The following is a 25381-nucleotide window of genomic DNA, read 5'->3' as shown; positions in this document are numbered from 1 at the left end:
GTAGTTGAGATTACTCATCATGTGTTTTACTCATTCGAATTTATACAAAAATTTACGGATTTTACAAGATGCTGTTTCAAAATTGTACATAGGTTATTGTGAAAAAAAGATTTGTGTTACTGGGCTATTTTAACTATTCAAGGAATATTGTTAAATATTGGAATATTCGGAAGAAATTGCTTTCTAGCTCATTCGGTTTTGAAAATAGCTTTATTATTTAATAATTAACTCATCTAGGACAGATTCTTGTACTTGACCTCGATGCTCTAAGAAGTGTGTGAAGTTATGAAAGCATCCGGTTGCCGAAATCAAAGTAAATGAAATAGGGTTCGAATCAGTGAATTAATAGTATAAAATCTGAACTCTTCAATCATTGAACCAACGCTGTGTATAAATTGAACAAATCAAAAAGACTATATAAGAATCATTCTACTTTAAAACAATAGGTCTATCTAATAAAGATAACAAGTATAATACTATTTCTTCATTTTACATCAGCTTTCTATTAAAAGTATTAAAAAATAGAATCATGGTTTTTTCAAGAAATATTTCAGAAAACGTATTACATAAAAGGCATACCTGAGAATAACTTAAACCAGATATATTTGCCAATTCTTTGGTATCATCAGTGGATGGATATGGTTTCGCTTGATGCAACTGATACCATTCAGTTAATATACGATTTTGAGTAGGGGTAAAATTCTGACGATGTGGACGAAGTTGTTGCTGATTGCTTGAATCATTAAATGATGATGATAGACTGCGTCGATTATTAGATGAATTTCCACCACTTATTCTAGCTGAACCTGAAGAGCGTTTATTACTCGACCCGAGTAGCAAATTAGATTGAATATCATTTGTAAGGATGACATCATTTGATTGATCATTTTTACACGGTGATTCTGAATCTCCACTTGTTTTATCACAAATTTTATTTCTCTTTAAACATAATTGCTGTGTATTACTTTGGATTGAGCATGTTTCATCTTGTTCAGGTTCCCATTCTTCGTCTATTTGATCTTCATAATTTGAACCTGTTTCAAGTTCATTCGTTTGGTTTAAATCTGTTTCATTAGTTGTCATTCGACTTGATTCGTTAATTTGTTTTTCAGTTTGTTCATTATCTGATGAATGTGAATAATTATTGTTAAGACAATCAGTCAGATTAGAAGATGTAAGAATAGCAGTTGTTGTTGACGTGTCTGCGACACGTAATTGAAGACCAGTTCTTGGATCTAAAAGACCGATTACTGGAGCAGTTGCTCCTATATGTCTTCCATTAGTATTAGATAATTTTAGATTAGCCAAAGCTATTTGATTTATAGCATTGTTTACACCTCCTGGTTTCTGGATATTTTGAGCAGCTGCCGCTGCTGCTGCAGCAAATAACGCCTGATGTGGATCTAACAGACTAATTGCGCCACTAGGTATATTAGTTGCTCCTAGTACAGTACTTCCACATATATTTGTGTTATTACCGATAGTTCCATTGTTTGCCAAAGATAATAAATTAGTTCCAGCTGTAGATGTTGCTAAATTGGTTAATAAACGTGTTGCATTTGTCGAATTTAATGTAACACTTGATTGTACAGGAGATTTATTTGCTGAAATAAAATTAATCAATGCTGGATTCCCAACAACAGTATGACCTAGTTGTGCAGAATTACTGTTATTGTTAATATTTAAATTGGCTACATTACCAGAGAGAATACCTGTTAAAGAAATACCTATAAGTATGAGAAAATAAGTAGGAATATTGTTAACAAGTGATAGAATCTGTTCAATAGTTTTTTAAAACTAAATCACTAATCAACAGTAGTAAAAATAAAAGTTTGATTAAGCTCTTTAAAGACAAATCAAAAATATTCACAACGAAGAGTTCCTAGTATACATGGTTATGGTTAACAGTGGAATCAAAAACACGCGTTTTATCTTATTTAGGACTTATCAACTGAATGTACCTGGATCGCAGTGTTGATATTTACATTGAAACTTGAACTTGTGAACTTTGATTTCAAACGCTTAACACAAAGCGTGCTGAGGCATTCTACTCATCTGATAACAGAGAATGACCAGTAAAAGTCCTTTCTAAAAAGGTTTTTGATGAGAAATAAAATTGATGATCATTTTTAATAAAATATTATTATTGATTGACAAGCAGACAAACATCGTCAACACAGAGCCTGGCATTATTTCGATCTCTTTCGTTATCTAGACCTCGTCATGTTAATCTGGCATGGCAACTTAGGCTAATGATCAAAAGAAAGACTAAACCTTGGGAATAGGATTTATAAAGATTGAGTGGGAAGGTATGTATCCAGAGATGCTGAAATTCAAGATTGAGGGGAAGATAGAGTGTATGCATCTGGGCCTCTGAGAATGATTCTGAGCTATGTCGCCTAAATTTGACAATCATTGGTCGTGGTTATCAAAAGGACCCTAACTAGGTACTTTATATCCTCTAGAATGCCCCAGACTGACTTTACTGACTTCATGGACCAATGTCACGTTACTGATTAACAAACATCCCATAAGAAACATTTCTACATGAGTCCTTATTAAAAATGTATTTACAATGCATTAACAAAATATAAATTATTACTTCATTAACACCATAAGTTTATTCATAAACCACAAATATATAGTGTAAAATATAGAGAAAAATAGTTATCATTGGTATATATTTCTAATATGATAAATTACATAGTCAATAAATTTATTCTCGTTTCCTCTCTCCCTCTCTTCCTCTCTTGTCCTAACTCCTCGATATCAACAATTCTCTACTATCCTATACATAGTTATTTTTGTTGTCGTTTTTCCTTTGCACTACAACTGGGTCAGAGTATGAGTGAGTACCCAAGATAAAAATGCTAATTTCACCGGACATTGTTGAGTTGACTTGTTACAAACTATTTATATATAATATGTTAATTAAAGAATAAAACATAATACGGATAATAAAATTTATTCGTCAAGTTACAAATGAATGGTACGTCTTTACTTAAAGAAATGGTCAGAGAAATAAGTTATTTCATCCATCAGAGCTTAATAACTACTTGACTAAATAAGATACATCATATCTAATGTAATTTGTTAGTTAAATAAACAAAAGTATGGTGCTTGAACTGTTGTTTCCTCAGTCCGAATCCAAGCGTTGTTGTAAAATACATATACAGTCAACTGATGAACAGGTACTGAGTTTCGAATCCTAACACTAGTTACAAATAAAATGCACCTTCTATCAGTATGTTTGTTATATCCGGACGAGAATAAATGAGTGGTAACCGTTAGGAATTATTTATGGACTAATATTATACATATATGCCTATTGGATAACTATTAAGTACGTATTTTTATTTTTTTGTTTGAACACATAAATATTGGTACAAGGGGGCACTAAATATATATGCGCCACACAATAAGGATACACAAAATGGGAAAAAAAAGAGTGAATAAGTGACGTGGTAAATAATAATAATAATAATAATAATAATAATAATAATAATAATAATAATAATAATAAAGTGAATTGTTTGACTGTTAATCGAAGCGAGAATAGTTTTCAGTAAATACCATCATTTTCATTTTATTTGTGTGTTGGCTGTGATACTGCCCGGATGCCAAAACCGAAGCAGGTGGTTTTCTTAGGGGCCACACCCGGAGCCTTTGACCTAAAGGTCTAACCCACAAGGCAGTGGAGCATCGTGAGGAGATGCAGTCTCATGGTAGCCGATGGCCAACGATTGGTTCATACGCCATTTGTTCCCTCAGGATACTAGAGCCTATGTGCACCATTGGTTTGGGATCCGGTTAAAGCGCCGGGCATTCGCTTTTCGTCCTCTCATTTTCGTAAATAACACCCCCGCCACCAGAAGGCAGTGAGTAGGACTTCCCTGGCAGAGGCTGCATACGCATGGCCGTGTGAGAGCACTCTCGGCCATACCAGGGCACTTGGGGGCCATATTCCTTTGATTATAAGCTTTTATTTGACCTACTGACTATTATCATACGACTTACTATTCTTGAGATATTCTCAATTTGTTGGTGACAGTCTCTCAAAATCACAGCCACTTTTTGGCTTGATCTTGTATAATTGTTATTTCCTATTTATGGTATGATGCGTTCCGGTTTGTTTGCAATATGTCTGAAATATATGATTCTTATCGCGGAGGCTGAGACTGGAGTTCTGGACTTAACAGACAAGGCTAGGCGGGAAAAAAACTAGTCGGAACTTTAGGCTGCTCGTACAGGTTTATGCGTCATTAGTTTGGTCATATAAGTCAGTGTATCTAAATTTGGTAATCGTATTTCGCGATAATCGCATGAGCTAAGGCCATAACAATGTTCTTTTCACCATACGATCTGACACAAATAACAAATAATTTTGGTAAAACAATCTAACATCGAACCTTGTTCACTGACTCACCATTTATAATATCACCTATAAATATAGTCAGACAAGCCTTCTGAATAGACACAAGTAGCTTATCAGTATCTACACACCACTTTCAGAATCATTGTTGTATGGAACTATTCTCATATGGGTGCTCCTGTACGAAGAGAATCTTCAAATTAAAGAATAGTATTTGAGCTAGACTTATCTAGAACAGTACATATATGACAATGAAAGTCCATAATCTTTGTTTTACGCTTTCTTCACTTCATACTACAAGGGTTAGTAAGTCATCACAAAACTATATCCTTGAAATAATGGAATACGCTAGTTTAACTCTCCTTTGAGTCCCAGTTGCCTAATCAAAGCCTCTAACCTGTCACAATTGTGATAACCTCAGAACAATAAGTTACCGTAAAAGCTAAACGTGTGTCCTGGGACCGAAGATAAATTGAGAATCTTATTGACACACACCATTTTATACATAAAACCATCCTCTTTCTTGGGTTTGATGCTAATAACGGACGAGGATTATGATCCCTAGAACTTCAGAAACTTAACCAGACACAAAAGAATTTACGTACTGTCTTGTGGGTTGGAGTGACAAACAAGGAAGAATAATTGGTGAATATTAACTTTGATTCTTAGTCTTTCATCTACTTCCTCAAATCATTTAACTGGAAATGTTTGGCGACAAACCTTGAAGACTTGGAATTATATCATCAGCTCCTGATACTTTGTTTTAAAATTCATCCTTGTCACTCTTCCAAACTTCAGTAAGAAGTCCAGACTATAAATCAATATTTCATTCAGATTGTACCACTAATTATTTAAAATTCTCATCCTCCATAGGTTCCTTATGGGTTTTCTTTTACAGTTTTCCACTTGATAGCAGGTTATTCCGTGCATGCTAATGCTGTTCAGAATTAACATTTTCTCGAATCAACTTCTGCATAATTTTTCTAATACTGAGATAAAATCAACTGGCCACTGGATAGTACCCAGTGTAACATAGCCCAGTATTTAGTTCCAATAAAATTCCATTAGTATAGTGATACACATTCATATATATGAGGAAATATCGTCTCTTTTTGGTTGTAGACAAGACTTGTTGATGAGCGCTAAAAATGTGAGATGGAGGTTCACAAATTTTTATAGATTTGTGTGACCAATAAGCAAAATCTAATTATGGATTATAATAGTTATTTAAACGGTTTTAAAACAGAATCACTTACATTCACCCGAAGGTACAGTAATCCCTTTGATATTGGAATTAATTGTTCCGAAATTTGTTGATATTGATGGATTATACGTCGTAATGTTGTTGTTTACAAAACCAGATTGTCCAGTTAGAGTAAAACCGCATACACTAGTTAAATTATTTAAACCAGGAATTAATGAAGTATTTCCAACCTCGGAGGTAGTTACTGACCCAGCCACATTTAAGCTTGAGCCGGAAGTATTTATTAATACATTAGTTCCAGATGATGATATTGAGGGAGTTGAAGGGTTTATTAGTTGTTGAATTGACGGGTTTGAAGAATTCAGTGATGATACAGTAGCTGAACATGTTGGTGCTAAAGACAAAGAAGAGGTTGATGCTGTCGAATTAACTGGCAGTGATATTGAGACAGATGATGTATTAGCCAGAGCAGCCATAATAGCTTGCAACTGAGCTAAGCTGACAATATGAGAAGAGGTAGGAGATAAATTTATCAGTGTATTGTTTGAATTATTGTTCTGAGTAGACTTATTGATAGAATCAATAAGTTTATTATCACCAGATGTCAGAGTTGTCGGTTCAGCATTTTGAAGACTGTTTGTCATGGTAGAATTCATTAATTCCTTCTTAATGTTAATAGTATTGATATAAGATTCATTTTGACAATTTATATTTTGATTTCGCTTATCAGATGGATTATCTGAACTAACAACTGTCTCATTCATTGTTGGTAAGCTAGATATTGTACTGGCAAGAGCAGTTAAACACTGAGCTGGATTTGGAAATAAACTTGATACTGGGACTTCAATAGATTGAATTAAACGTTGTTTTAAACCACCTTTAATTGCTGCATTTATTACTTCAGCAACATTATTAACGACATTAAATGTAGGCTGCTCAAGTGTTTCCTTACATGTTGAATCGTTTATATTTATTCCTGTAAGTAAGTTAAGATTCTTTGTATCTGATTTTGTTATATTTGATGTTTGTGTAAATGATTGAGGATGTTCTGATGGTATGCTTATAGATCGTACCTAGTGATTAAATGAAAATAGATAATATATTAAACTGAAGAAAATGAATTTTTTACTGTATTTAATATTTATTAATAAAAGTTATCTTATCAAAATAAAACTTTTCATTTAATATTCGGTAAATGCTATTTCATAGAAAAAAATCTCTTCAGATGTAGACAACTATTCAGGTTGATCTCAATTTAAAAGTGCACTGTGTATTATCTTTTATATGATCAAATATTTGAGAGAAGCTAATAAGAATGAAAATCAACAAAATATGATGGGAATAATTCGTGAAAAAAAAAGAAAAACGATGTTGTAATTCTTTGGAATTCTGGTCTTTAGTTATTTGTAAGAATCATCAATACAATATTAATGTCTTACTTCTTAATATGGTTATATAGATGATAACTTATTAAAATTAATTATCAACAATATAGTTAGCGTAAAGTAGTTGTTTAATTGATAAATAATAAAGGTTAAATCTGTCAGTAAGTGATAAAAAATATTGAGCAACTTAAACAACTGACTAAGCTGGATCATGTCTAAACTTGTATGTTAATCAAATATACTCGTAGTTGCTAAGATGATTTATTTAGGTTGAGCAAATACTTTGAGTGTTCTTTGCTGTATAATGAAGTAAAAGGAAGAACTCTTAATGGATGTTTACAAAATAATGTCTTTTTTAAACCAGTTTCAATTTGTGATCCGCTGTGATCATTTAATGTCATGAGATATATGTAAATGTATGTTCTATATATGCGGGTATTTGGCGCCAATCCACCATTAATAGTTAAAATATTTTATTACAGGAAGAGACCCCCAAAGTTAGAAAGTAGTATATATAAAACATTACTCGTTTTTGATGGAAGATTGTCTGTAGGTATGAATGAGGTCAACAGAGTACAATTTTAAACTACTCTTAATAATAAATGATAAAAATGATAATGAGTGTGAGTGTGACCGTGTAGAATACACATACATATATATACAGATCTATACACTAATGATTAAACTTGTTGATCATAAGTATATATATATTGTATATGTACGTTTAGCAATATAAATCACAGCTGAATAAATGATTAGCACTAAAAACTACGGGTTGTATTATCACACATGACAGTATCTAAATTATGAGTAAAAATTGTTCATTCCAAGTAATTTACCACTCCCTTCCCTCGTTCATAGTATCATATAAATACATTATTAAATATTAAATGACAAGACAAATCAGCAATATATATATGAAACATATTTATTTATTATGATCAGTTTTAAACTGTTTTATTTATTGTCTATATCTCATACTATTTAATCATAAGAGCATTAAATGATTTACAGTATTGTTTTTAATAATGATAATCGTAATAAATTTTCATTAGACATTTCTTTTTAATTCAATTAAACTTTCCTAATGTTTACTACTATTACTACTTCTATTACTAATAATAATATATCAGAAATGATCAAAATTACTTATAAAATGAGCATATTTAAGTTAATATTTTTCTATGTTCGTTTTAAGAAATAATCAAGTTAATGCAATAGATAAAATAGAACAGTTATATTCATCAATATGATAAAATTTCAAGCTCATAACACAAGTCTTGGTTTATATATTTTTTCTAATTATCAATAACTAATAACTGAAACTTAATTTTATGTTGTCAAAATATTATTCAAACTTATTATTTAGGATTAGTGAGTCGTGAAATTGGTTCATATTGTACAAAACAACAATAATTTATTTTGATTGAGATCATGAATTGATTGATGTTAGATCACCATTGAAAACGTTGAAATGCTGGACGGTCGTTTCGGTCTATTATTGGACTCAGCAGTGCGCATTCACGACCCCGCTCGCGGGATTCGAACCCAGGACCTTTGATCCCGAGCGTGAACGCTTAACTTTTAGACCATTGAGTCAGCATCCAACGGTGTTAATGTTTACCCTCAACCAATTCACGAAATTGTACAACCATTTCCTGCTGTATTGAGGTAGATACCTGTCTCCACCTGGCATGGTTTAGCTCTGCTGATCACGGCTTCTCATTAGAACTCCGAGAATTCCTTCAATACGGGGTAGAAATTCACCTTGTAACTTTTTAAAATCTTATGGATAAATATCATTCAACCATTGAGTCACAACGTAGAACTTGGTACGTATCTACATCGATTGAAATTGCCATACACCATTAGGACAGCGGGGTGAAACTGTTAGTACAGGTAGTAACAGTATTAGTGCTGATAGAAGAGTTTAGGAGTCAAGGATACGATTCAAGTAGATAAGTATCAATGAAATGAAGAAATTATGAGGAATTCAAAAGCTTAAAATCTAAGGAAAACAAAGGGTGAATATAACTGTGCCATTGCAGGCATTTTTAAGCCATGTCATCCAATGTCTCTAACCACTGGTCAAGATAATCACACCGAACCCAACCAGTTACTGGGGTACTGAATATTCGATAGATGGAAACAGTAGGTGCAAAATCCTAAACTTTGTCTTCAGGAACATTATTTCTGACTGTAATATTGACTGATAGTAATTCAGTTCTTCAAGATGTTATCGAGTTATTTGGGCTTAGCATAGACAATATTGGTCGGTGTACACAGATATAAAACTGTGTTTAGTTTTAGTGTTTAATAAATAAAATTTTTAAGTTATCGCACTTAAGATATTTTAATCTAAAAATGTAAGTCATGAAGAATTTCGTTCTTACAAATCATACGATAGTAAAACAAAGGAAGGAAACAAATTTCAGAAAACTCAATATGACGATTATAAAGGTTGTAAGCATAGTTGGTAAAATGACAAACAGAAGTTTATTAACTGTACTCGTTTATTAATCTCAACGATGAAAATTGACCAAATTTGTTATGGAGCTATCAGTTATTACCATAATACAATACTTCAATAAATTATGTTAAGGGCATATCAACCCAAAGAGTATCTATAATTTTATGTTTACCAGTCATTGCCGTAGATAATTAAATCTACGAGGTACCAATATTTACTAATATCAAATGTTAGATAGCTTAAGGTTAACAAGGCAAATGGTCCAGTCATTAAGGACATTCTAATACGAATAATATAATTTTCAATCAATACTCATTTCACTTGTTTTGATGTTTTCAAAAATACTTAGGGCTAGGTATATTCGAAGCACACATTTCTTCAGCCTTAGGTGTGTTAAGGACAGGCAAAATACCTAACATAATAATAACGAGATAAGGAGAATAAATAACATTATGGTTCATATATGCACAAAGCGAGAATAAGATAGAGAGCGAGAGAGAAAGAAGGGGTAGAAGGTAAAAAGAGGAAAGGAAAGAGTTAAACCTTCCTCAATAATAAAATGTTCAAGACAAACATGTGCTTTGAATTTTGTTCAATTGGACTCTGTCATCTGAAATGAACAGCGGGCTGAAAAAGCACCAAAGACATTAAACTTGCATATGACCTAAAGAAAAATGTGAGACTATCAGCAAATGCACACAAACAACAACAATGTACCAATGATTTTTTTATGTGCATGAAAGCAAACTATAGGGATAGCAAAGTTAGTAGTGAATTCAAGCGTAGTAAAATAACTCTCTCTCGTAGAAAAAATAAAAAGTTCACTCAGAATAAAATATGAGAGGATTTAAGATAAACATTTAATGCACATAAAATCACGTGTTTCTATTCTATTTTTTTGTTTCGTTTAAATATGTAGTATATGTGTACATCAATAAGTAAAACAGTCATGTCAAAGCCGAGTAGTGCTAATGACGGGATAGGATGCACCTACTGCCTGTCTGTTCATTTCAGGTTTAAGATAGAACAGTTGTTACAAAGGTGTACATTTTTGTCTATCCCACATAGAAATGGGCTCAGCAAAATCTTAAAGAATAATATATAGAATGCCCAGTATAAACAGATTTCAAAACTCCATATACAGAGTGCATTGATAACTTCAGGCTAGAAACAAACTGAATATATTTTAAAACATTAGATAACAAATTTTAAGGTTAACAAAAACAAAGGAATTTTGTATATGGAATGAAAATTCTTAACGATTATAAGAAATCAAGTTAAATATCTTGTTTCACTAGGTTTATTCTAAGAAGATCATACACAAAGGATATGTGGTAATTCACTGACCAAGCATTCAGATATTGAACATTTGTTTTACTCTTCAAGAAATTTAAAGTTAAGACAAATAGAAAGCTACTTTCTTAATGATAAATAAACTGTTTTAAATGAACCAAAGTGATAAAATGATCGTTTTAGGAAGATAATGGTCTTACACAATGTATTCTATGAACTAGTGATATGAAAACAAGTAACAAAGAAACAAATAACCGTGACCTGAAATTAATAAGCTTGGTTGATTATCTACTTTTTCCACATTACAATTCATGATTCATAGCAAACTTGATGAGTAAAATGATCATTCACTTTGTAGAGTCAGTTGATCTTAAAATCAGTATCAAAACATAGCGAATGTGGTTTTAATATTATTAAGCTCTATAATCTAGGTGATGAACGCTTGTATGAAGTAGGCGCTGATAATGTTGTCTAGAATGACAATGAAAGCTCCATTACTAAACCATCTAGCACAGAGAAATAAATAACATCTAAAGTACTTACCTGAACTGTTAATCTTCTCCATTATGGAGAATATTCAGAAATATTGCAATTATAACATTTGTTGAGTAGATGTTATAAACTCGTTAACTAATGTTTGTTATATTTAATTGTATGCACTCATCCTAGTAGACCGAAGATTCGAATGCCGTTACACGTATTTCGCTTTAGGTATTCAGTTAGTCCCACCAGTTCTTTCACAAAAACAGTGCTCTTCAGACCTGAGTACAAAAATCTGCATTTTACAAATCTTTTTTTTTAAAGATGCTTTATCGATATCTGCTGTGAAAGTAAACCGAAAACACGTGATTTTCAATTGAAACAGTTGGTTTGATGTGACATAACTGAACTATACCAACAAAAAGATACCAATCTGATTTCGATATGTACTTCATGAGTGATTGATAGAATATATTGGTTAATTATACAGGTAAAGCATCTTAGATGTTAACACAGGAAACCCGATTACTAAGTGAATTTCAAAACCTATGATGATACATGTGATCATTACAGGCATACTCTCCAAAGAATTTAATATGGTTATCTTAATATAAATTAGAAATATGCTTAATACTGACTCACTATCAGGTTATTCCGAATAATATTCATGAACACAGTGAAAGTTAACACACAGTGAACATAAATATACGAAAACACGCAGAAGTTAATAAGTTAGTCAATCTATTAGCTATTGTACGATATTGTAATAAATTACAATGCATTATCTCTTATAAACTTGTTACTTTAAACTGAACATGAAATGAATTCAGAGGTAAAATATATGTTTGAACATGAAAGAATAAGATCTATTATCATTTATCTACATTAGTTAGATTTAGGCATAAATGTAATTTCATTAGAATTCATTGTCTTTTTTTGTGGTGATTACTCTCTAACAACTGTAATGAATTCTTCTTAATAAAACAATTGTTATCAACACAACATTTCAATTCGAAGTAAATAGTTTCTTTTACAGTTAATACAGAGTTGACTTAATAAATTTAAAATTAATATACTACAAATTACCTCTTGTTCACATGAAATGACAAGCAGACAATTTCTTACTTCTATTTTCTATTTGGTCTTCCTCATTAAATATACACAAAATTTATGGTCTAAATGTGGTGAATAGAATTTTTTTTACAGTTAAAACGTAAAAACTAAAATGTGCATCATGTGTTAACATGTAAAATGTCAAATTTTGAGGGTCAAAGGATGCATATCTACATGAGTGATGTTTTATGATGGTAGTGGTAGTAGTAATAGTAGTAACAGTAATGTAATATGATAGTAAGAGAAACAATAGGCAAACTAATTGACTTAACACTAACACAAGAGGAGTAAAAGGGGAGATAAAATCACTAACACACAATTTTACACGTAGAGTTTTAAGGATAAACAGACATATAATTTCGTAACGAGGTGAACTCTACAGACAGCAATATAAATTAGCTTTTCTTACCTCAAAAGCCTACAGATTTTGGGTGAAAAAAATATTTACTGATTTATCGACTCGAACGTAAAATATATTATAAGCAAATATGCATAGAAACGGTCTGCGAACAACGTTATTGACATAAAAAAAATACTCTGGTGTATATTAAAATATGATGATAACTCCTAAAGCAGAAGATAACAATCATATTCTTGTTTAAAAAAAAACCCAGTTATACACAAGTATCAAAAGCGCACTGTAATTTTAGTATCTTAATAAAAAAGATTAGAGAAGCAGCAAATAAGAGTTCATTAAATTAGGTTTCTAAAGACTCACTTAAACGACGAATTATCTCCAGTTTCATAGTAGAATAAAAAATAAATAAGAAATATGGAGTTGAAACCATTTTCAATAAATATTTATACACAAAAAACACTAAATATGTGAATCGCTTCTTATTGATAACTTTTAGTTCTTATTGAGAATGATACCAAAAGTTTGTCTCAGCTTGTTGGAAATGAGCAAGAAGCATGGACATTCATAATTTTTTTCAACTGAGAGTTTACGTTAGCAATAAATTAATCTAAACTTCATATTTTTAGCGAACGTCTGTTATACGACAAATATATTTTAACGTATGAGTTTGTTCTCTTGCATTCTTAACTTATCAGGTTAAAATAGTATATCTTTTTTAAGTCCTTACATCCTACGACAGTAATTACTGTTCAACAAAATTGTTTTCATATATAAGGATAAAAATAACCTTGCTCAGTGAAATATATTTTTTTTAGGAGAAGTGATAAAAGGCACCTACTAAATACCTGACGATTTAATGAAAGGCTGTATGTTAACGTCTGATAAAATTGTGATTACAGACAATCATTCAAGTAGAAGAATATTAGTGTCATTTACCTCAATCATTGTTTCTAACACAAAGAAATTCCCTTACAAGTTATCGAACAATATCCAAGTTGATCTTGCCAAAAACCGAAAAAAATTACATTGCAGTGACACACTTATAAAGGCAGTTCATATCTAGTAAAATTAATTGACCAAAAATATGTCATTGCAAGGAAACCTGGAGTAATATCAATGCACGACGTGCATAGTTAACAAAGAAGGGGATTTTTTAAGATAGAAGATGGAGTAATCTGTTTCATTTGTGTCAATACAAATTTTATTACACTTATACTATATTTGGTTTTCAGTGTACTCAAGCAGCGCATAAAGTATTATGTTTTTAATGAATTATTAACTTACAGACATATCTAGAGCTTGATCATTTGAAGGAAAATTGATTTCTTCATTGGTTCCAATGTTATTCACAGATGTTAATCCAGGAACTAGTGAAGTTCCATCTGAATCTATTTGATCAACCTTGGTGTATAATGGTGTAGGAGAAACTAATGTATTAAAATTTGAAATATTTGAACTTTCAGAAGTAGATTTTGTACTAAAAGGCAAGCTATCAGTTGTATTATTATCAGTAGATGTAATACCACAGGTTGTATTTGGAATATTTGTTGTAACTGATTGTGGAATTGTTCTTGAATTACTTGATGCAGTCAGATGGGCTACTAAGGCTGCAAGATTATTTGAACTAGATAAGTTAGGTGAGCTTATCTGTGAAGCCGACTGTAAGCGTTCAATGTTATCGTTACAATTTGATGAACTGTTTGTTTGTGTTTGGATATTTGTCGAATATGATGAAGATGGTACGTTAATGGCCGATATTAGATTTCCATTGGCAGCCATAGATTTTAAAGCCTCAATTATATCAGGATAACGTAAAATTCCAGCACAGTTTGCCAAAGGATTAGTTGTCGACGTATCCAATGACTGCGGGGCTTTTAGAGCTGGAGTCACAGATGAATCACCAAGGGTTGGTACAGGCACAAATAAAGTAGGTTGTAGTGCGGTTAATTCTGCTTGCTGGGTCAAATTACATGATAAATTACCAGATGGGTTGGCTAGAACCCACGCAGATGGATGATTTTGTGTTGTCTGTAATTCAGTATGATGTCCTGTGCTTGTTGTCATTGAATTATCTCCAGAATTACCTAATGTTGATGTTTGCGGATTATTCATGATTGTTGTGGACAGACCACAAATAACGTTTTCAGGTAGACTAGACAGTGGGATCAGTTGTCCAAAGAAAGGACTCGGAATTGATAGTGAATTTAGACCATTCACACTAGGGGAACTAAATGTCACTAGAGGCACCTGCTTGTTGTCGGCTAGCGAATTTCCAATAGGTAAGCAAAATGGTGTGATGTTTGAGAAAGAGACACATTTTGTCATATTTGTATCTGTTCCTGTATTGTCTACATCTTTACATATTCGTTTAGACTTTGGTGAACCAACACTGTCATCTTTTATCTGTCCGTCAACTTCATCTAAACCGGATAAAAAACCACGTTTTGCTCCCGGCGAAAAGTTAGTATTCGCAGGTTCGTTTTTTATAGAATTGGTTATTGATTGATTTGTCTTGCATGTACTCACATCATCCTCTTCGGGTGATGAAGAGCTATTCGTAGACTTTGATGCTGACAGACAGATGCGTCCCTAAAATTTTAAGAACAAATAAAGTTAATAGATTAGTTAATAATAGTTGTTAATGCGATTGTAAAATTAAAGTAATATTAATCTCAAGAGTATGTCTTATATACTTCCGTATATTATGCAGTTACTAAGTCGATATCTAACCTCTGCTTAAAAAGTGAAAATTTAAAATTCTTATTGCGGCAGTCATCTCTTTCATCAACGAACTGTTAGGTGGTTGGAATCAGTCGATAGAAAACCCTGGAACATGATTTATGTTGGTCTGTACTCGTCAGCATGATCTTCTTACAGTCTTGAGGGAGTTAATGCTGGCTGTAGGATTTGAGGTTAGGTAGCGTCGGTTCAAACTGCACATAGAGCATCGGCTACTTCAGGATTCTAGTCATGCCATGCTTAAGAATGCCAACTAATGTAAAGCCTTGGTCCAGTATTTCCTGCTGACTAGCGGAGAGCAACCTACACCTCAACAAAATATAATCAGTGTTGAATCGTTTAAATTAATGGTCACTTTGAAACATAATCAATAGAAATTTATCAGCAATAAAGTACTAAACAAACGACACACTGGTCACTACTCAATGATCAATTCATGGTATATATATTGAGTGATGTGGTCAATGAAATTTATACCAATTTATAAATGTCTATTTTTATAAAAACTGATTTCATTTGCCATCCGACTTGTGAAGGTTCATCATCATTAATTTGCATAGATCATCTTTGATGTATCAATGTACTTATATGCTTTTTTAAACTTTTAATAACTTAGTTACTATCACCCTAAGCAAGAATTGTTGGCAGAAGAAAACATTTTCTAGATAAAAGCAATCACATCAAACTGTTTGGTAAAAACAAAATGAAAGTTTAGCTTAATTCCTAATGTATAATATTTGTCAAACTTCTTTTAAACAAAATCGATTGATACATGGTAAAAAGAAAATCATAGTTCAAAGTCAGAGATTTTATAGAAAGGATGGTTTGACCCGATGTTGAATATCAGTAAATACAAAAGAGTAACGGAGTTTTATTCAGTTTCTTGTGAGAGAGTAATGGTTCCGTAGTTAAGGCGTTTGACACTTAGCCACGAATTCGCACATTCAAAGCCCCACTTCATCTACTTTGGTTCAAGCTGCTAGGTAGTATTATTGGCTCACAATCATGTAAACAAATTTGTACCTAGTTGGTGAGTTAATCTAATTCATTTTATTTAAAGATTCATTATAAGTTCTTGATAGTACTTAATGTATTGAGAATTTCCATTTTTTCGTAGTAGAAAACAACTGATCGTAGCATTGTAATGTTCAACTTGACAAATGCAAACTTTTGGAATCAAACTTGCTGTTATTCTCAAATTTGTTAAAATTTTTAATTCAATCATTTAATTGGTTATCTTATTTTTCTCAATCACTAATAATAATAAAAATTCTTCTATTTGTTTACGCATAAACGCTCAGTAAGTAAATACAATAAAAACTATTGGTTTATACAAAATAAACATTATGATAAAGGTAAGGGAATAACAAAAAAAATAAGTATGAAAAATAACATTAAGGTGAGTGATGATTAAAAAAATTAGTGATGATGAGTAGAGTAGAAATACGTTCATCCAATCAAAATGAACTATAATATTTCATCCATACTCAGCTTGTGAGTATTAATAAACTGGTCTATTATTATTATCGTCTTCATCTAAAGGTGAATATACAAGTTAAATAGAGCATTATGCAACTAAAGTAAAGTAAATATCAAAGAGAAATATATGGTGTTTATATGAGTAAAAAAATGGGTAAAATTACACCATCTTAAGTGTTCAAACAAACTGATAATTGTACTCATAATGAATTAGTTGGTAGAATAAAGGTATTGGGAATATTCATGATACTCATTTAATTTGTTAAGTGAAAATGGAATAACTCATAGACTGATCTCAGTTAGGTAACAGCATAGGGTCGTATATGTACAGTTCTGAAGAGTCTCATTTTAAGGTGACAAAGCTACTCAGTGTTTCCTGGCTTTTTAACGGTTATCTGACCCAAATCAATTCGTGATGTAAGCTGCAAGATAAATTTATTCAGTGTAGATTAATATGTTATATTTTTTAAAGTATCATCACTGTTGAATAGTTAGATATAAAATTAATGTATTTAGAGTATAATCAACAAATTATCTCCTATTGTATTTGTTGTATTGATTAAATTATCTTATTTAGGAATAAACACTGATTTATAAGTATGAAACTGGAAACAATCATCTAAATATTTTATTTGGTTAAATTAAATATATAAATAAAATTCTTTATGAAACTACTTAGTGAAAAATATTTTAGTTTTATAAAATAGACACTAATTGATAGAAATATTTTAAACAATTAAATCATTCTCCTTAACGTATATTAATTAAATGAACTTCCTGATTGAAGATGTGTTCTGATTTATTGAAACCTTTGACCTTTAAGATTTAAGATATACACAATTTACGATCAGCACAGAGATTATGTGCAAAAACATGACTGACTCATTCATCATTCATCAATGTTCAAAAAGAATCAATGAATTGCACTACTAATCTCAGTTCCAGAATATATAAAGAGAAAAGGGTAGGGTGGGGAGTAATTGAACCATTTTATGTCAAGTGTATTGGAAAGCTCAGACAATGGAGAAAATAATTTTTCTTCCCACCCCTTACATGTATTAACCTGAACTAGGGGTAGAAAATCACTTGTAGTCTGATGGTAAGAATGACTCAGTTACATACAATTAGTAGGCCATTTTAGAAAAATGCTTTGTTAGACTCACAAGGCAGACTCAAGACTGATTCTGTTCTACTTTGTTTTTGTCTAATTTAGTCATTTTAGAAAAATGGATCATATAAAGAATGAAGTAAGAATTATGACAGAGAGGAGGGAGTGAAAGAATAATCCATTATAGGAGTGCATACTACAATGAATAAATCTAAACAGAAAGGAAAAGTCGAATCAATTCTTTTACCATAAGACTTGAAAATAGAATTTGACAAATCTATGTATGAGGAAAATTCACTAAAAGTACGAATTCGAAAAAATAGGTTTCATAAAAAAATAATCGTGTTATTTTATTGTTAAATACGAGAGAAATGCATTAATAATGGTAATCTAACTATAATTTGCACTATTATTCTTAATAATTTGGTAGATTTTCATATCTCAGTCAACTAATTAGATAGGTCAAGTACATTGTGTTCACATTTACCTCTCACTTAATATAACTATAAAATGTAGGTATCATTACCAAGGTTTGACTTGATAATTTCTAATAAATTGAGCATTGGGTAGATTGCTATAAATAAATAATATAATTGTAATATCCCAATGAGTAGAACAATTAGATTTTCCGATGTTTCCTGACTTAGTGTAAGCCACTTCTTCAGAGAATAAATAAACGAAACGTCAGAAAACCTAATTTTTCTACTCATTGGGATATTACAAATATATTATTTATTTATAACTATAAAATGTTTAAACTTTTTGAACAGGTTTTAATATATATATATATATATATATATATATATATATATATACGTTTTATTTTACTTTTGTACAATAAGAGTTAATTAGACGAAAGAAGAGTGATTCAAACAGCCAATCCATGTATTACGTTTATCAATGTAATGATGTATACTGAATAAAGTATTCAATCGAATCTATTACAATTTGAATGAGACATAATGTTTATCAATATGATTACAGTATCTTGATTAACTAGCATAGATGTTATACGGATTGACTTATTAAAGCGAATGGAATGTGTAAGATAGTATGCAGTATTGAAATCTGGTTAGTTCATAAAGTTTGAAAATTGACGCAGTCATCACAAGTAACAATGGATTATTAAGGAAATGGTGTTTATATTAGTATTATCATAATCTTAATGTTTCATTACCTTTAAATGAACTTTTGGGCCAAAATTAAAAAAGTAATACATTAAAACAAAATAGTTGACCAACTTAACAGTATGAAATGATAGTCATATGTGTATCATGTACAAACAAATTTATTTTAAATGTCTACTTTACAGACTAAGGTCTAGTCAGAAGAAAAGATCAAAACAACCTAATTTTCAACTCAAAGTTTTAGAAATTTAGTAGCAGGAGTGAACATCAACTCTGAGGTGCGGGTACATCCAGCTGATGAGTGCCCAGTCGAGCAAAACGCGCGTCCTTGATTCCACTGCTAGCCACCATTCATCCTTGATTATAATGCTTGTGACTTAAAGTAATATCGAGGAAATCAGCACAGGATGCGCATATGCCAATAAGAGACTAATAAATTGCAGTCCTAAACATCAATGAGAAGATTCAAACAACCAATACGAAATGAATTTAGTAGCTAAATGGATAAAACCCTGGGATATATGTTCCTTTTTGGGTTCAAATTTCGTCAGAGATATTAACTAGGGAACAGTTATATACACTTAATAAGTTCAAAACGAAACGGAACTATGTTCCACTTTTAAGCTACTTTTAAAACAATTAACGTAAGTTAATAATCAATATTGAAGCATCAACACAGAGGTTGATTAAATTAATTTTGAACATTCCAACGACATGAATTAGTTAAGTGTGTTTAAACTTATTGGTTTCTATTCACGAAATGTTGGGAATCAGTGACTGTTGAATTACAACAACATTGTCTAAAAACAAAACAAATTAGTATACGTAAAGTCACATCTTCCTCTACATCATAAACATCACATTACACCTATCTGTTTTTTAACTAATCTTCTCCCTAATTTCAGTGTTTGTTTTCATTATTTTCTTTTTATATTAAGGTGATCGGCTTTTTAAAGTACTGTATGTGGTTTTTGGTCATTTGTCGTATACCTCATCTAGTTAGCTTTGGTATAATCATAAGATAGAGTCTGAACTCGATGTTGATGAAAACAGTAATCATTTGAAGTTGTTCATCTTTTACACGAAATTAAATAAAACGGAAAGGTTCTAATTAATGAAATAGTATTTTTGAAAATTACCTAATCGATCATTCATTTACGTACGCTCTATTTTCTCTTAACATGACCTATTTACAAAATCGGTATTTAGAAATTTGACCACTTATTGAAAAGGCCAAACGACTCTTGAATTAACTATTACAATAATAAGAATAATAACTGTAACACCAAACACGTGATTCTATTAATCAGGTTTCATACATCTTTAACATACGAAGGATAGAGAGGTAAATGCAATACTGTTAGGGGATTAACACAGCAGGTTAAAGAAGGTGGAAAAGAAAGAAAAGTAAGATAAATTAATGTCGACATGGGGCCGAAATAGATGAGTTACGGCAACTGTGTTATGTCTCTTTTATAAAACGAGTTTACATGTCAACCTTCAAAATTTATATCTCTGTGTAAGTATATATATATGTGCAAATGCATTCACTTGTACATCAGTAAAAGTAGATGAATAAAGGGAGAGAGAGAGAGCAGGAGTAAAAGAGAACCTGCTAGCTAAAGTCGACAATTCAACACTCATTTAATAATTATTATTTGAATGACTGCAATTTTTGTACCAAGTTATTGATATTCAAAGAATAAAAACACTAAATAAATATATACACGGACATACTAACAATAAAATGAATAATGAATACATAGTGAAAGTAAAAAGAGGAGAAATGGGTAATCAATGATAGAAATTGCGTTTATAAGCGGGTGAGAGAGTGTTTATGATCGGAAGGGGTTGTATGGCTTTCAAAAGAAAAAAGAAAAGCACAAAGCTAAACTTAAACAATAAAGACAAGAAAAGAAATAAACCGCCTTCATCTGAATGAACATGATAGAAAAAAGTAAATAACAATAAAATCTACATAAATTTGATTGTTGTTTGTCAATTTTTTCGAAAAAAGGGAACAGAAATAAACTGGAAATAAATTCATTAGTGGTGCCTCCACCAGTCAAGTATGATCATTTATTTAGTTACTTATTTATTGTCACGTTTAATTATTGTTGCCTTATCACTATGTGTTATTTATTGATGATTGATATCCCAACACATTTAATCTTAAGGTAATGTCTTTTTGGCATTTAAAAGGGAAAACAATGTTGACAATTTATATTTGTTTCCTCATGTTAATTTAATGAATTCACATAAATTTACTTAAATTCTACACTGTTGTCAGTTAAATATAAGAAAATATTAATCTTTGAATAATTGAATCTGTTAGTAGAGTTCGTCATTCACTCTTAAATACTAATTGAAATATAAAATGCTGTTATATTTCGCAAATGTACTTAAATATGAGTGACTTTTTCCTTTTTTTGGAAGATTTGTTATTCTGTGGGTTGAACATTCATTCTATGCGTTAAGTGTTAACCTTGATTTTATATGCAAGAATCTGTAATATGATATAATTAACTTTCAAAAAATAAGTGTAACGCAGTCTATTTCATGAAGATGGACGTTATAGTAGTAATTTGTACATTTATCTATCAAGGCTTCTGTGCATTTAACTTTTTCTCATAGGTCGGTATTAGTGTAACTACCACTGAAGAGGATTTTTTTGGTAGTGAACTTTTTATATATCTAGTCTATAATTGTTAAGGATTGTTACTATAATATCTAGGCTTTAAATTAAAATTCAGACTGATGTATTTTTCAGTATTTCTACTTCCCATTAGTGTAAATAAGTATATACCAAACTGTAAAGAATCCATATATGGTAGAAATTTAATATCTAATATAACTTGGGGGTAGTTCATTACTGAAATGATGATAAGTTTGAAAAATCCTCTGAGATAAAAATGAATGTTTGCCTACAAAATACATAGTAAACATGTGGTGTACTACTTTATATATATATATATATATATATATATATATATATACTCATAAAGTTAATTCCATTTATTCCATAGCAATAATAAAAATAGGTCAGAAGGTCTAATTTTGTTTTGATTATCATTTATTCATAGTGGTTTGTATAAACCAAAATATTTCATATATATTTCCTTTTCACTGACACCCTTCCTCTTTATGCACTAAACATATATAGTATATTCAAACAATTTCACTCAGTTAAGTTAAACCAGGTATGTAAATGAATAGTAAACTTATTGACATAAGACCGATGAGCAATAGACTGAGCTATTATCACTTTCTAATAAAATCACTCAATTATCAATTATTTATTTATGCTAATACATTAACAACTGAATTTTAGTCGTATCGAATTGTGAACATTTTCATTTCAAGTCTAAACAACAATAACAACAATAGGAGAAACAATGACAATATAATTCAGTGAAATAATCACGTGAATATTTTGAACTAACTTTACAAACTGAGATATAAACAACTGAAAATGAGAGAAAGTACCTCATAAATAGTTAGATAGATATTGAGTGTTCATTAGAGTTGTTTACACTATAACATGTATATATAAATAAATATTGTATGCATAGTGGTAATATAATGATAAAAATTTTGTTAAACATTTAATGCTTAAAATAATGACTTAATCAATTTTTATTCACATTACTAACATATAAGATACTGTATTTATTCTAGTACTATTAGTCTACCCGTCGTTTACATATTTAATGACTCCACCTGTAGCACTTCTAAAGTTACTGCCGGTCCCAAGCCCGAGCAAAAGAGGAGAGTTGGGCATGGGGTTGGTAACCCCATCCGGTAGAAAAAAATCTTGCTAAAATACGTTAACGAGAATAAACAATTAAAATCATTTAGACTCTGCCTTAAGAGTAGAAGGAAGAATTGTGACGCCTCATGATGAAAGACGAGTTCCTTCAGAAGTCATGAGGTCAATGCTACATCTAAAAACCAGAGCGATAATTTTCATAGGTACATGGAATATCCGGAAAATGTGGGGGACCTGGATGACCAGTCAAATAGCAACGGAAATGAGGATACAAATTGGAAGTACTCGGAACCAGCGAAGCCCATTGGACCCAAGCAAACAGCAAAGGCTAAATACGGGAGAGATGCTGCTGTACTCTGTTCACGATGAGGAAAGTGCTCTACATATTCAGGGAGTTTCTCTGATGCTGTCCAAAGCAGCACAAACTGCGTTTATAGGATGGGAATCTCATGGGTCCAGGATCATCAAAGCACCCTTCAAAATAATGAAGGAAGGAATGACGATGAATGTAATCCTATGTTATGCACCCACCAATAGTAGCAGCGACGAGAATAAAGATCAGTTCTACTCGAGGCTCCAGTCAATCATAGCAAAATTCCCAAGAAAGGATCTCGTTATCCTGATGGGAGACATAAACGTCAAAGTCGGAATGGACAACACCGGATATGAAGATATCGTGGGACGACATAGACTGGGAGAGAGAGACGAAAATGGGGAAAGATTTTCAAATCTGTGTGCATTCAACAAATTGGTTATAGACGGTACAATATTTGCACACAAACGCACATACAAAGTTACATGGATCTCACCGGACCACACCACGGAGAACCAGATAAATTATATTTGTATCACTAAAAAATTCAGAAGGACAATGGAAAATGTAAGAACCAGAAGAGGAACTGACATAGACTCATATCACCACCTGGTGGTTGCCAAGATGAAACTGAAGCTGGGGAAGCACTGGACAACTGGGGAAACAGTAGTACAAAGGTTCAATACAGCATTCTTTCGACATACTGACAAACTCAACGAATTCAAGATAATACTCAACAACAGGCTACAAGCCTTACGGGATCTACTAGAAGAGGAATAAACTATAGTGGAGGATAACTGGAAAAGGAACAAAGAAGTATTAACTTTAACGTTTCAGGAGGTTCTGGGCCGCAAGAAGCATCATCATAAGGAATGGAAGAAAAGAAGACAGCGACTAACAACAGTCGAACAAGAGCAGAGAAAATCAAGGCACAATCTGAATACACAGAAGCAAACAAGAAAGTGAAGAGCAGAATCAGAGTCGACGAACACAAATACATGGAAGAACTAGCAACGACGGTGGAAAAAGCTGCAAGAGAAGGAACTTTTAACTATATGACACGACGAAGAAACTGTCAGGGAAATATTGTAGACCAGAGAGATCAGTCAAGGACAAAGAAGGCAAGCTAATCACTGAAATTCAAGGGCAGAGGGACAAATGGGTAGAATACTTTGAGGAGATCTTGAGTAGATTCGGTTTACTAAACCCACCGGACATCGGAGCAGCACACACACCTTTCAATATATGTCACTCCAACAACGACGGGACAAATCAGGATGGTCATCAGACAACTGAAGAGCGGTAAAGCAACTGAACCTGACAATATACTAACTGAAGCACTGAAATCAGCAATGAAGTAACTACAAAGATGGTTCACGTTCTATTCAGGAAGATTTAGGAGGAAAAACAAGTACCAGCGAACTGGAAAGGAGGACACCTCATCAAAATGACAAAGAAAGACTTGAGCAAATGTGGAAACTACAGAGGCATCACACTACTGTCAGTACCAGGGAAAATCTTCAACAGAGTGTTGCTGAACTGGATGCAAGATTGAGTCGATGTCCAACTTCGAGATCAACAGGCTGGATTCCGTAAGGATCGGTCGTGCACAGACCAAATTGCGACACTACGGATCATTGTTGAACAAGTAATTGAATAGAACTGGTCACTATACATCAACTTCTTTGATTATGAGAAGGCGTTTGACACTGTGGACAGGAGAATGCTATGGAACCTTCCTCGACACCATGGTGTATCTGAGATCGTCAACATCATTCGCGAATCATACTACGGACTACAATCCCAAGTCATGAATGGAGGACAGCTGACAGAAGCATTCCAAGTAAGGACCGGAGGTTGTTTATTCTTCCTCTTCCTCTTTCTTCTGGTGCTCGACTGGATTATGAAAACCTCCATATCTGAGGGTAAACACGGAACACAATGAACAGCTCTGATTCAGTTGGAAGATTTGAACTTCGCAGATAACCTAGCTCTTCTATCCCATACACACCAACAAATGCAGATGAAGACAGCTAGTGTAACAGCAGGCCTCAACATACACAAAGGATAGAGCAAGATCCTGAAATACAACACAGAGAACACCAACCCAATCACATTTGATGGGGAGACTCTGGAAAATGTGGAAAGTTCCACGTATCTGGGTAGCATCA

At 32.1% G+C, this 25381-nt stretch overlaps 1 protein-coding gene across 1 annotated transcript in view; it reads right to left on the bottom strand.

The window, feature by feature from the left end:
- Positions 1-25381, bottom strand: part of MS3_00001173 (uncharacterized protein) — a 45409-nt gene that overhangs the window by 6120 nt on the left and 13908 nt on the right. The window contains exons 3-5 of the mRNA XM_051208666.1: positions 13960-15264; positions 5629-6649; positions 580-1727 (exon numbers count right to left, since the gene is read on the bottom strand). Of these exons, the coding sequence (XP_051071640.1) occupies positions 580-1727; positions 5629-6649; positions 13960-15264 (3474 nt within the window). The remainder of the gene's footprint in view (positions 1-579; positions 1728-5628; positions 6650-13959; positions 15265-25381) is intronic.

This window comes from Schistosoma haematobium, chromosome ZW, assembly GCF_000699445.3.
Source record: "Schistosoma haematobium chromosome ZW, whole genome shotgun sequence".
NCBI lineage: Eukaryota > Metazoa > Platyhelminthes > Trematoda > Strigeidida > Schistosomatidae > Schistosoma > Schistosoma haematobium.
This window is presented reverse-complemented; position numbering and strand designations above follow the sequence as displayed.